General features: G+C 38.1%; 1 protein-coding gene across 7 annotated transcripts in view; it reads left to right on the plus strand.

The window, feature by feature from the left end:
• The window catches only part of LYST (lysosomal trafficking regulator), a 213109-nt gene that overhangs the window by 162493 nt on the left and 35747 nt on the right, over positions 1 to 14869 (plus strand). For all 7 annotated transcript variants that reach the window (XM_032242286.1, XM_032242287.1, XM_032242291.1 and 4 more), the window contains 4 exons: positions 2594 to 2660; positions 4017 to 4173; positions 8137 to 8277; positions 11197 to 11414. In XM_032242286.1, coding sequence (XP_032098177.1) covers positions 2594 to 2660; positions 4017 to 4173; positions 8137 to 8277; positions 11197 to 11414 — 583 coding nt within the window. The remainder of the gene's footprint in view (positions 1 to 2593; positions 2661 to 4016; positions 4174 to 8136; positions 8278 to 11196; positions 11415 to 14869) is intronic.

The following is a 14869-nucleotide window of genomic DNA, read 5'->3' on the forward strand; positions in this document are numbered from 1 at the left end:
TTTCTTCTAAATTTATTAGAAGAAAACAGACAAGGTAAGCCTAAAATGTTTTGTTGGGTGTCAGAAAGCAAGGAAACTAATAGGTTGTTGTCAAAAGGACTCAGAAGTTGGCCAGGTGTGGTGGCTCACTCCTGCAATCCCAGCACTTTGGGATGCCAAGGTGGGCTGAAGGCTTGAGACCTGGAGTTTGAGACCAGCCTGGCCAACATAGTGAAACCTCGAGTATTTAAAATACAAAATTTGCCAGGCATGGTGGCACACGCCTGTAATTCCAGCTACTTTGGAGGCTGAGGCAGGAAAATTGCTTGAACCTGGGAGGAGGGGGTTGCAGTGAGCCGAGATTGCACCACTGCACTCCAGCCTGGGTGACGAGAGCAAAACTCTGTCCCAAAAAATAAAAATTAAAAAGGACTCAGAAGCCAAATTGAAGTGCCTCTCACTGACAGAGATAGGATAGTCGGAGAATAAAAAGAATAATGACTGCAATTAGTTGAAACACATGGAAATAAAAAGAAACATAAGTTCACAGTGATACTGTTTAAAAGGCCAAAGAAACAAAGTGAAACAAAATTCACTGGTCCCACTAGAGGTAATAAAGTACCAGTTCCTTACTTTGAAAGTTGGCAATTAAAGGAACAGAATTCAGCATTTATTCTGCCTTTCCTGAATGAACTGTGTTTTAGAGTAACCAAATAGTTCTAATTGATGAAGGAATGCTTTGTTTAGTTTGAAAAAATATTCTTATACTTAGTTTAAAGAAAAATGGACTCCAAATATTTTACTTAGTACATTAGAGTATTTCAGTTATAAGTGCCAAAGAGTAGGCCTAGTTCAGACAGTTCTCAAGAAATCACATTTCGGCTGAGTGCAATGGCTCACGTCTGTAATCCCAGCACTTTGGGAGGCCAAGGCGAGTGTATCACCTGAGGTCAGGAGTTCAAGACCAGCTCAGGAAGCTGAAGCACAAAAATCACTTGAACTTGGGAGGCTGAGGTTGCAGTGAGCAGAGATCACGTTTGGGTGACAGAGTGAGACTCTGTCTCAAAAAAAAAAAGAAAAAAGTAAATATGCTTGCACAGATAAACAGAAAAACATCTGGTTGGGTATAGACCAACATGTTTTACCTGGGATAATAGTATTATGGCTGATTTTTAGTTTATTGTTTGCTCAGCTGTAAATTTGTATTTTTCAACTGCAATCATTAATATAACTTGAATCCAAAAATAAAAACAAAACCTATTTATACTATCTATAAAAATTTGCAGGCCTGGAGCAGCAGCTCATGCCTGTAATCTCAGCCTTGGCCTTTGGGAGGCCAGGGATGGTGGATTATCTGAGGTCAGGAGTTTGAGATCAACCTGGCCAATACAGTGAAACCCCGCCTCTTCTAAAAATATAAAAATTAGCCAGGCATGGTGGCACACACCTGTAGTCCCAGCTACTTGGAAGGCTGAGGCAGGAGAATGGCTTGAATCCAGGAGGTAGAGGTTGAAGTGAGCTGACATCACGCCATTGCACTCCAGCCTGGATGACAGTGTGTGACTCCGTCTCAAAAAAGAAAAAAAAAAAAATGCAAGCAGCCATCTTAAATGATTTCACTCTATTTTTAGATGTTAATTTGTATCTATTCTGTAAAACTGTACTTTTTAACAAAGTTTTTATGATTAGAAAAGTCTCAAAGACAAAATTAGTGCGTTTAGTACCACTAATTTCAACATTCCTAGGAAATAGTAATTTATATTAAAAAAAAAAAAAAAAAGATGTATTAACATGTATGTGGTTAAGCAGACCTAGTATGAATGACTGAAATTTGGGCAAATCTTGCTATTAGTCTAGTTATGGTGCTGCAGGTTGAAATCCAGGTGGTCACATGCCTGTGCCAGACCAGACGGTTCCTCAGCCAAAAGAACCTGCCCTTCATCAGAGTTGTTTCCTCACCACATGATTCTGTAGCCTAGAAAAGTGAGGATGCATTCCTGGAGGGATGAGGATTCATTATCCTGCTTCAAGGAATGGTGCCGTGTGGTGTTCATAGAATGTGAACACCAGCACTGACACATTTGTACACTAGGTAGCCAAATATTTATTTCAGTTCTCATCCTCCGGATCTCAGCTTGGTCATTTTTATTAACTAGGCTGATAATTACACAGCATCTTCTTCTGTTCCTAAGTTCTATTGAAACTGTCCTTCACCCTACACTGCCTAACTGGATGCAGAGTCTGGAAAATGGGACATTAACTTTCAGGGCCTGTTACAGGAATCTGCTCCCATGAGCAGCATCAGCTACAATTCTGGAGGAAGCTGCAGAAGTAAGGGAAAGAAGGATAGTAGTAGCTCTTCTTGTTTAGGCTACTTGTAAGTCAAGAATTTCTAATACTGGTTTGGCTCTGTGGGGAAAATTCTACCTTAATTTCTGAAATAATAGTTTTGATTAGTGACTGTTAGTTGCAAAACAACATGTTTAAGCAGAGAAATAAGGGCGGAGCATTTTGTTGACCAACCACTTACCTACTTATAAGATGCAAACATCTAGGGAGCTTAATCTTGACAGTATCAAAATATTTAATTTTTAAAATTACTCTTTTCTTGTAGAAATCTCTCTAAACCTATAGCTGTGCAGTATAAAGAAAAAGAAGATCGTTATGTGGACACATATAAGGTAGCTTTCTTACTCATACTTAATTAAATGAAAAATTGTGTTTTGTTTTATAGACTTACTACTGATTTTTTACTTTCTTGTGCTATGATTGACAGACAACTAGAAATCATTATGTGAAATGAAATACCATCTTCTGTCCTGATTTTCTGAGAACACTTTGCCCGGAAAAAGAATACATTTATTTTGGCATAAATTGTAAGCCAATAACTCATTGTTTATGCAAGTATGTAGTAGTCATATTCCTTATAAAAATCACAAAGATTTCCAGGGACCTGCTATTCATATCCCCTAGTGAATAGCACTAAAAAGTGTTAATATATAAACACTTTATGTAAAGTGTTAATATATTTATAATATACCATAACCATTAGTCATATTCAGGAAATTATGCATTGGTTTATTAAACAGAAATTTATCAGATTTTAACATTTTTAAAAGGAAATGAATTACTTTTTTCTGTGAAATTACTATTAATGAAATTCTATAGGAAATTTTTTAAAAAACTCAATAGCTAAACATTACATTCTTCACAAGCGTATCAAGACAGGAGCATCTGAAACACTTTTCTCATATTCATCACATAATTTTATGCCACAGTTCCTCAAACATCCCTTTAAGCATCTTATGACTGTCACTACTTGATTCTTCAGCAGCTGAAAATGGGGCATTGCTGTGGGAATCAAGAAGTGACTCTTGAAAATCCACTATACCTGACTTTGTTATCAGAACCAGACAGAAGCTATGGGAGACGAGAATAGTGACAGATATTAAATGTTTGGTTGAGCTTGCTACTTTCTGATGGGAAGATAGTAGTAGTGAAAAATTACCATATATTTTTTTAACTCTGTGTAACTGCACTGTAAAACAGACTTAAAATTGTTATATTATTACCAATAATGTGACATAGTTTTTACATTTCTGTTGCATTTCTGCTACTTTTTTAGAGAAGCAATTCTCTAAACAACATAGCATTATACCTTGAAACTCTTTTGAAATGAAGACATCGCTAGTGACAGAAGCACCTCTTATTTGTTGGGTGCTTGATCAGCTTAGACATTATGAGCCATTAGTTAGGAGGTAGAGTGCTCAAAGTTAGGTAGGTTTTCTATAAGGGAATGAAAGAGTGAAAGTGGAGATGGGAAATGCTTCTGGGCATTTGGGTCTCAGTGAGGCACCAAGGAGAAGACTCCCAGACACTCAAGGAGGCTGAAGTCTCTGGGCAAGAGTGGGAGGGCCAACCATGGAGAATGGCCTCAAAGGGGCAGTAGAGAAGGAGAGGAAAAAAACATCCAGCACTTTTCTAGTGCTGCCTGGAGTCCACAATCATGAATTCTCTCGATTCACTGTTTCTTTCAGTACTTGGAGGAAGAGTACCGCAAAGGAGCCAGAGAAGATGACCCCATGCCTCCCGTGCAGCCCTATCACTATGGCTCCCACTATTCCAACAGTGGCACTGTACTTCACTTCCTGGTTAGGATGCCTCCTTTCACTAAAATGTTTTTAGCCTATCAAGGTAAAAATATTTTTTATAACAGCCTAAAAAGTCAAGTTGGGTCATCAGAAAAAAAAATTGACTTTTTAAGAACTATTGAGGCTAATCAAACTACAGGAAAAAGACTTCTATTTATTCCTTCTCCCAAGTTCTCTTCAAAAAAGCTGTAGTAAGCCAAATCATCTTGCTAATGTCTCAAATTTTAACTTCAAATTAAACGTGTCTGAGTTTATAAAAATGCAATTCACTTTTTAAAAACTAAGATATAATTCACAAACCGTAAAATTTACCCTTTTAAAGTTTATGCAATTCTCTTTTTAAAGACATTCTACCCAATACTTATTTAAAATCATGTAAGTTACCTTTGGAGCCTATGTACATTATTTGTACATAGGGTACATTATTGTAGTTTATTCTAAAGGTCAGTACATTATTGAGGTTTGTTATAACTAACTATAACAAAATTATAAAAGAAGAGGCACACTGGCAACTTCATGGTGGTAGCTTTCTAGTTAATAATCTTCTACCTCAGCATTTTAAGTGACAGACTGGAGGCCTGAACATGACTTAGATAGGAGTGAATTTATATTTTTATGCAAATTGAGACACACTCACCTGTAGTTTCTAATGGGGACTGTGATATTAGTTCTATAGCTGTTTCTCATGGCATCCAGAATCCTTTGAGGAATCATTATCCATTCTTTTACTCAACCATTGCTTGAGCTTCTTCATGCATTTTACTCATATATGATCTATTAGAGGAATGAATTTGTCTTCACTCTTACTGGTCTATAAAAGGGGCTTTCCTATGTTTGTCTCTCTGTAAGTAAACAGAACAAATGTTCTGTAGGACAGCTGTTCAAATATTTGAACATTGTTGGCCTGTCCCCTTTCTCTCTCTCAGTTTTGTTTTCCCCTGGCTAATTATCCTTGGTTAATTTAACAGCAGATTGAGGGCCTCCTAGATACGTCGTCCTATCCCAGCTGCTGAAAGGAATACCAAAAAATAAGGCAGTGTTTGTACTAAATAAAGAGTTTTGAAAACCAATGCTTAAGCCATTCTTGTTTGCTGTGGTTTCTAAGCCTGTCGCTATTCTGAAGATCTTTCTGGACATGTTCTGATCTGTGAATGCTTTTGACCAAAAAAAGGCAGTCAAAAAAAAAAAAATATATATATATATATATATTTCAGATGTGGTTTGGGCCCCCACAGTGTTTGACAGAATGGTTACCTCCCTTCATCCAAGATGACATTTCATTTAATTAGCCCAAGGATCCATTAATATAAAACTACCAATCAACTAAAATTTATCAATATTTTTATTCATGTTACTATTATGAATGTATTCATATATAATATTTGTAGGGTCTAGCCCTACAGGGTTCTGTGAGCCCCTACCTGCTGGTGCAGAGATGAGAAACTGTAGACATAAAAGAAACAGACAGAGATAGAGAAAAGAGAGTTTAGGCTCAGTGGTCCACTGCCAACCAAAGCACAGAGACCTGCAGTGGCATCAAGTGCCTGGACACTCTGACTTTTATTGAGTACAAAGCAGGGAGCAGGGAAGGTAGGATGAGGTAATGGTGGTCAGTGACAGGGTCAGGTAAATCATGTGTCTAGGAGATAGGGGCCCAGGACTTTCAGGTAGCCGAGACAAGGAGAAAACCTAATGCGTCAGCACTCTTCACATATTTGTCAGAAATGTCAAGGACATTTACTATTATTAATTCTTATCTTCTGAGAAAAAGAGAAACCAGGTGCAGAAGCAGAGTGTGAGAGTGGACATGGAATATGACCAGTAAAGCACAGCATCACATAGAAACGGTTAAGCATCCAGATGTCTGTGTGCTTCCCTGACAGCTGTCAGGCCTTGCCACAAGAGCGTGGAGAAGCAGAGTTTTCTCCTAACTTCCCCAGGAAGGAGACATCTTGGCCATTTTGGACATCTCCTTCCCTAGCTGGCTAAAGAGCAGGCGCTTTCACAGCACTGGCGCTGCCGCACAGCCCAGGTGCCCTCCAGCAGCCCTTATGCGGGCGTGACAGAGGGCTTAGGGCATCTTGCCTTAGGATCACTTTGTTCACAATGTCACCTCAGTTCCATGCTTCATAACCCGATAGTCATTAGTAAAATTAAAGATTATATTGAGTATATATCTTTGTGATTATAAGTGAGTAACTATAAGATTATATATGATAATATAAAGGAATAACTATGTGCCTACATTTCTAATTCTTTTCTAAATCAATATTTGTATGGGAACAGGCTGAGGCTTCAGACCCTTGCCACAGCACTTGCGAGGTTCCCCCTCCCACAAATATTGTGTTTTTTTCATTGTATATTTATGTATAGATTTTGTGTAAACCCTAGGACCACCTCAGTCTCCATTCACTTTCATTTCGTTAGTTTCAAGTGATATCTGTTGGCTTTAAACTTATTTCTTGGCTTTAGTACAGGAATTCTCAACCTTGGCATTGTAGTCATTTCGAGCTATGAACTTCATTTTCGTTTGTCATGGGAGCTGCCCTGTGCATTGTAGGACATTTAGCAGTATCCCTGGTCTCTCCCTACTAGTGCCAGTGGTACCATCACCACCCACCCCCAGTCCCCCAGTTGTGAGAATCAAAAATGTTGCCAGACGTTGCCAAATAACCCTGGAAGGCAAAAGTGCTGCTGGTTGAAAACCACAGGTTTAATATATGCATATTCTAGATAATAGGAATTTGTAGTAGTAATGTTTAATAAAATGTAGGAAACTACAGAGAATCTTAAAATCTGAACAGAACCTACTCGATGTGCTTCTCTTGTTCCATATTTCCTTAGTCTTAGCTTTAGATACTTTGACTTCACTATGGAATTACAGAATTACCTTAATTTTTCTGAATTCCATTTTGATTGATAACTTTTTCTATTAAGTGAGTTAGTAGGTACTTCTTTAAATGACCTTTCTTTCTTTCTGTGAAAATGTTTCTAAACCTTATTTCTTCCTGGATTTTATTTAGTGGCCAGCCAATGCTAATTGACTCAACAGAATAGATGAGAAAGTGATAAAAGTGATAGATGTTGCTCAGCAAAGCAACCAAGGCTGGGAGAAGAAACCTGATGCTAAGATGTGTTTGTGGCAGTCTCCAAATGAAAAGATGTGTTCAAATTTCCGCCGAGCTTTAGATGATGCAATATGGTTCCTAAGAAACATGTAAACTGCTACTGTTTTCAGGGGTGAACTTTTAGATATCATTTAATATTGTAGGCCTTTCCCTATAGCTAGAAAGTCTGATAATTGTTGGCAGAAAAGAGAGTCTAAACTCAATTCTTGATTATTAATAGTCTATCCTAGGAAAAAATGAACAAAGAGTGACTATGCTTAGTTTCATTTTCATTCATAGGAAATTTTACTCAACTCTTAGCTCAGAGTTAGAACACCTAAAAAACAATGTACCGTAACATACACCCCCCCGCCCCCCCCCCCAAAAAAAAGAAATAAAAGAAAGGAGAAAAATAAGTCTTAACAATTCAAAGTGAAGGAATCATTTTGCTTCCTGATGGGGAAAAAAACTGTTTACCTACTTGAACTTTCATTTTTCTTCTTCATTGTTCATTCATTCATTCATTTATTCAATACGTAAGCCATTATTGAGTACCTGTTATGTGCTAGGTGTGAGCGATATCCCAGGGCCCAGTTTTTGTGGAACTTTTATTCTACTTTGATAGATAGATGATAATTAAACAAATAAATGATATAAACTAATCTAATTATATGTATTACAAAAGCATAATACAGATGAAAAATAATGTAATATTATCTCAAGTTATATTTATAGAAATATTTATTTTCGAGAACACGAGTAACTTCTTTTAAACTATGGACAAACAAAATGAGCATTATTTTAATCTTTTTGAAGTAGCAAAAGTAAATGTATTATGATAGGCCTCAAATAGAATTAGGTCTTTGTGTCTTAATTGTGTTATTTGTATTTTTTAATAGATCAAAGTTTTGACATTCCAGACAGAACTTTTCATTCTACGAATACAACTTGGCGACTCTCATCTTTTGAATCTATGACTGATGTAAAAGAACTTATTCCAGAGTTTTTCTATCTTCCAGAGTTCCTAGTTAACCGTGAAGGTATAGTAATAAATTATTTCTAATTTATATTTCTGAGGACTTGTGATTATTTTATAATTTTCCAAAGGCTGGAGTGCAATGTCACAGTCTCGGCTCACTGCCACCACTGCCTCCTTGGCTCAAGTGATTCTCCTGCCTCAGCCTCCTGAGTAGCTGGGATTACAGGCATGTGCCACAGCACCCAGGTAATTTTTTTATTTTTAGTAGAAACAGGGTTTCACCATGTTGGCCAGACTGGTCTTGAACTCCTAACCTCAGGTGATCTACCTGCCTTGGCCTCCTAAAGTGCTGGAATTATAGGCGTGAGCCACTGCACCCAGCCGAAAATAGCTTTTTTAAGTCCTAAAATTTGAGTCCCCAAATAAGATAAAATGTTTTTTATTAAGTATATAATTTTATTTTCACATAAGCTTGAAGATTTTAAGTATTTTACAGGACTAAATACGTTTGGAAGACTGTAACTTTTAACTATTGAAATTATCTGTAAATATTTTAATTTTATAGAAATTGCTTTATTTTTTTCTGAATACAAAAGTTATAATGTGCTTATTACTTTAAAAATAAGAGATATGATTTTATTGAAAGCAAAATGTAAATTAACTGAAATCTCAGTTATTTTATGAGGAATAACCAAAATAAAAATAAAATACTCTGCCCAGAATTATCTAATAACCAAAAAGAATACTGAAGTATAAAATCAAATTTTCTGTGATGCCAACCAATAATCTTGGCTGCCAACCTTAGCTGTTCTTAAATAGAAGATCAGTTGACCCTTTAAGGGGTATCTTTGGGTCATTTTCTTACATTACTTAATTCTATAATTGTATGTGGTCCTTAAGAGCATATGAAATTGAGCATTATAGCTTTAGGAAGTTAGTGTTGGGCAAATTCCTTTAGAATTTTATTGTGTATTAACTGTATCTCTGAGGTTGTTTGATTGATTATTGAATCATCAGTAGATTCATGCTACCCTGGAGCATATTTCATAGTGTTGCTCTAGTGAGAAATGCCTCAATCAAATATCAGCACCTGCACTTTGGGGTACCTGCCTTGAAGCTTTTTATTTAGGACTCCTGTTTGAATCTACTGCTTGTTTGCTCTGTCCATGGTCTCTTATATTTATGTTCTAGCTATCTATGGCTCTATAACAAATAGTCTCAACACTTAGTGGCTTGAAACAATAATAAATTTATTATCGATCACAGATAATAAAATTATTTTTTATTGGTCAGAAATAAAAAAAAAACAGGTCAGAAATTCAGAAACAGCTCAGCTAGGTGGTTTTAGCTCAGGGTGTCTCATGCTGTTGCCTTCAGGTTTTCTGGAGCTGGAACAGGCAGGGGATGGAGCCTTAGGTGGCTGGAGGACATCGCCCTCTCTTCATGCAGTGCCAGTGCTTTTTCATGTGGTCTCTCCGAGTAGGCTAGTTTTAGGCTTCCCCACAGCACGGCAGTCCTGGATGTCCTACTTAGCAACTCGGGGTTCCAAAGATGAGCGTTCCAAGACGGAGATGAACAGAGGCTGCATGTCCTCCTCCAGCCTGTCCTTAGCAGCCATGCAGCATATCACTTCTGCTGTATTCTTCCTATTTGTTGAGGTAGTCACAGTGCCTTCCCAGATTCTAAAGAAAGAAAGATAGAATGCCTTGTGATGGAAAGTAGCAAGACTATGGAAGGGCATGCAAGACGGGAAATGCTGTTATCACCATTTTTGAAAAATACAATTTTCTACAATGTACATTATGTCGTTTCCTATCAGTGTTCCTCTGAGACTCTCGTACCTCAATTGTCTGCTTTGGGTTGAGTGTCTACCTCTGTGATGTGCCCTCAGAACATCTGAAAGTTGCGAATGATTGAGTTTGTACAAATGCCCTGTTACATAGCCCATTCCCAGCCCATCCCCAGATGCCTCATTCACTGTTAAATAAGTTCCTGCTGCTGCTTCTTCAGAAGCCACACACGTGGAGTTCTGCAGGTGCTCAGCCAGTCCATCCTAAATCAACCATGCAGCTGCTCTATACAATGACTGCTGAGCTTTCTCAACTGTTTTTACAAGATCAAAAAGTAGACAGGCAGATCACAACTTAATTTTATATGGAACTTAATCAGCTTTTAAAGGGTCTTTTTAAATTTTTATTATGTTATAGTGGTCAGCACACTATAAAATGTAGCACAAAAAGCCATTTCTGTTTAAAGGTAACATTTCCTTTAGGATAACTTTTTAAATAAACACTTCTGAGATTTTTGTTTATACTAGCAGACTGATGAGACAATTAGATATTAGCCCATTTACATCACAAGAACCCTCTTATTTCATGTGTTGGGATAATTTCGTTGCCTACAGGAATGCTTAGTAGAAAGGAAGTCAGAACAGACCTATAGACTTATAAAATTAACAGACTATGGCAGTTCATTCTAGGAATGTGTATACTTTGTATTAGTTGAGTTTTTAAACTATAGAATACTGATATTTACTAAATATAATCTTAAATTTATTAAAACATTAATAACCAATAGTTCAGAAATGCTTATACAAAGCCTTAGTTTGATTACAATCAGGTTTACAATTGAATAGATATCTAAGTACTTGATGTCCTCGAAGATGTGAATAGTGAGAATATTGGAATTAGTAGGCGGTGGTTTTCTCCTTTTTTCTTCAATATGTTGTAAAGTGGGAGAAGGATAAAGCTGAAAGATCTCAAATTTAATTATGATAGCATTAGCTAACATGGCGCTATTAGTAGGTAAATAAGTAGATAAGCAGTGGTGTTTCTTATTTAAAATGTAAATCCTCCTTGCTATTCCCTTGGTTGGTTGTAGCACACAATCAGCCATTTTTGCGAACTCCTAAGACCTGCTCTGTGGCTAAATGAAACATCTTTCGGGGGAATTAAATATTAATATTAATCTTCTCTTTTAGGTTTTGATTTTGGTGTGCGTCAGAATGGTGAACGGGTTAATCACGTCAACCTCCCCCCTTGGGCACGTAACGATCCTCGTCTTTTTATCCTCATCCATCGGCAGGCTCTAGAGTCTGACTATGTGTCCCAGAACATCTGTCAGTGGATTGACTTGGTGTTTGGGTATAAGCAAAAGGGGAAAGCTTCTGTTCAAGCAATCAATGTTTTTCATCCTGCTGTAAGTGACTCTTTTAAAATAATCTGTATTTATGTAAGATAGAACCTGAATATTTTAAGGTTAGTTGTTCGGGGTACCTTTAAAATCGTCAAGTTATCAAAGAGAATTGGCAGTACCATTAAGCTGTTACCTAAGATTTTCAGGTTTTATATTTCCTCTCTTTAAAAATAAGATACTATTGCCGGGTGCAGTGGCTCACGCCTGTAATCCCAGCACTTTGGGAGGCCAAGGCGGGCACATCACCTGAGGTCAGGAGTTTAAGACCAGCCTGACCAACATGATAAAACCCCATATCTCTCTTTTTTATTTTTATTTTTATTTTTATTTACTTTATTGCAGTTTAGGTTTTGGGGTACATGTGAAGAACATGCAAGATTGTTGCATAGGCACACACGTGGCAGTGTGATCTGCTGCCTTCCTCCCCATCACCCACATCTAGCACTTCTCCCCATAGTATCTCTCCCCAACTCCCCTCCCCCCATTGTCCTTCCCCTGTTTCCCCCCAACAGACCCCAGTGTGTAGTGCTCCCCTCCCTGTGTCCATGTGTTCTCATGGTTTCAACACCCGCCTATAAGTGAGAACATGCGGTGTTTGATTTTCTGCTCTTGTGTCAGTTTGCTGAGAATGATGGTTTCCAGGTTCATCCATGTCCCTACAAAGGACACGAACTCATCATTTTTGATGGCTGCATAATATTCCATGGTGTATAATGTGCCACATTTTCCCTGTCCAGTCTATCATGGATGGGCATTTGGGTTGGTTCCAGGTCTTTGCTATTGTAAACAGTGCTGCAGTGAACATTCGTGTGCATGTGTCCTTATAGTAGAAAGATTTGGATATATACCCAGTAATCGGATTGCTGGGTCAAATGGAATTTTTATTTCTAGGTCCTTGAGGAATCGCCACACTGTCTTCCACAATGGTTGAACTAATTTACACTCCCACCAACAGTGTAAAAGTGTTCCTATTTCTCCACATCCTCTCCAGCATCTGTTGTCTCCAGATTTTTTAATGATCACCATTCTAACTGGCGTGAGATGGTATCTCAATGTAGTTTTGATTTGCCTTTCTCTAATGACCAGTGATGATGAGCATTTACTCATATGTTTGTTGGCCTCATGTATGTCTTCTTTTGTAAAGTATCTGTTCATATCCTTTGCCCACTTTTGAATGGGCTTGTTTGTTTTTTTCTTGTAAATCTGTTTTAGTTCTTTGTAAATTCTGGATATCAGCCCTTTGTCAGATGGGTAAACTGCAAAAATTTTTTCCCATTCTGTTGGTTGCTGATTCACTCTAATGACTGTTTCTTTTGCCGTGCAGAAGCTGTGGAGTTTGATTAGGTCCCATTTGTCTATTTTGGCTTTTGTTGCCAATGCTTTTGGTGTTTTGGTCCTGAAGTCCTTGCCTATGCCTATGTCCTGAATGGTTTTGCCTAGATTTTCTTCTAGGGTTTTTATGGTGTTAGATCTTATGTTTAAGCCTTTAATCCATCTGGAGTTAATTTTAGTGTAAGGTGTCAGGAAGGAGTCTGGTTTCTGCTTTCTGCACATGGCTAGCCAGTTTTCCCAACACCATTTATTAAACGGAATCCTTTCCGCATTGCTTGTTTTTGTCAGGTTTGTCAAAGATCAGATGGTTGTAGATATGTTGTGTTGCCTCTGAGGCCTCTGTTCTGTTCCGTTGGTTTATATCTCTGTTTTGGTACCAGTATCATGCTGTTTTGATTACTGTAGCCTCGTAGTATAGTTTGAAGTCTGGTAGTGTGATTCCTCCCGCTTTGTTCTTTTTGCTTAGAATTGACTTGGCTATGCGGGCTCTCTTTTGGTTCCATATGAAGTTTAAGGTATTTTTTTCTAGTTCTGTGAAGAAGGTCATTGGTAGCCTGATGGGGTAAAACCCCATCTATACTAAAAATGCAAAAAATTATCTGGGCAGGCACCTGTAATCCCAGCTACTCAGGAGGCTGAAGCAGGAGAATCACTTGAACCTGGGAGGCAGAGGTTGCAGTAAGCCGAGATCATGCCACTATATTCCAGCCTGGGAAACAAGAGTGAAACTCTGTCTCAAAAAAGACACTATCTGTTCCAGAGGTTTCCCAAAACCATCTCCAGATTTGATGATTCACTAGGAGGACTTGAGGATTCAACACGTAGTTATTCTTCCAGCTCAGGTTTATTACAGTAAATGATACAAAGCAGAATCAGCATGGGGCAAAGTCTGGGAGAAACGAGGCACAAACATCCAAGAATCTACCCCTGGTAAAGCACAAAGAGCATACTCAGCTTCCTCCAGCAACAAGTCATAATGACACATGTGAAATGTCTGCCAGGGAAGCTCATTAGAGACTCAGTGTGCACGATTTTTATTGGGGTTGGCAACATAGGCACCCTCTGCCTCCCACATGCTGAAATTCCAGACTCTCAAAAGGAAAGCAGGTGTTCTGCCTAAACTGCATTGTTTGTATAGTTTAGGCACAGTAAACTACTCTTATCAGTTAGGGAATGGTAGGACCCCTCCTGAAATCCAAGTTCACAGACAACGACAGCCAAGGGTCAACTTTACAAGCAGGCCTTTCCAGAGACAGCAGTCAGTCCTGCTGTGTTAAGTCTTTTCTGCACACTATCCTACATACATGTTCTACATTAAAATGGCACCATGCTTCCTTATTACCGAAAAAGTAGTTGTACTTTGTTAGAAAAATGTATAAAATACAGAGTAGCAACAGGGAGAAATTTTAAAGTCCACCTTAATATCACCATCCAGAGATAAATAGTGAAAACACCTTTAGACTTCTTTCTATACATGTATATCATTCCATTGATCGTTTATATAATAATAATATTAATGCTGTTTGGTAACCTTTTCTTCTCCCTAAACAAGTTAGTCTTAAATTTATTCAAGTGATTAGGTATCATTCTACATTATTTTTAGTGGCTACCTACTACAGGTAGAGCATTCTTAATTCAAAAATAAAATTTTTAGATTTTGATGCTTCAAAATCAGAAACTTTTTGAGTACAAAAATGATAATCAAGGAAATGCTCATTGGAGCATATGAGATTTCAGATTTCCTGGATTAAGAATACTGAACAAGGCAGGGTGCAGTGGCTCACACCTGTAATTCCAGCACTTTGGGAGGGTGAGGCGGGCAGATCATGAGGTCAGGAGTTCAAGACCAGTCTGGCCAACATGGTGAAACCCTGTCTCTACCAAAAATACAAAAATTAGCGGGGCATGGTGGCAGGCACCTATAATCCCAACTACCCAGGAGGCTGAGGCAGGAGAGTCATTTGAACCCAGGAGGCAGAGGTTGCAGTGAGCTGAGATCACACCATTGCACTCCAGCCTGGGTGGAGACTGTCTCAAAAAAAAAAAAAAATACTGAACTGCAGGGGCCAGGCACAGTGACTCACTCCTGTAATCCCAGCACTTTGGGAGGCTGAGGTGGGTAGATC

Source organism: Sapajus apella, unplaced genomic scaffold (genome assembly GCF_009761245.1).
Source record: "Sapajus apella isolate SASKATOON/1434 unplaced genomic scaffold, GSC_monkey_1.0 scaffold49, whole genome shotgun sequence".
Classification (NCBI taxonomy): Eukaryota; Metazoa; Chordata; class Mammalia; order Primates; family Cebidae; genus Sapajus; species Sapajus apella.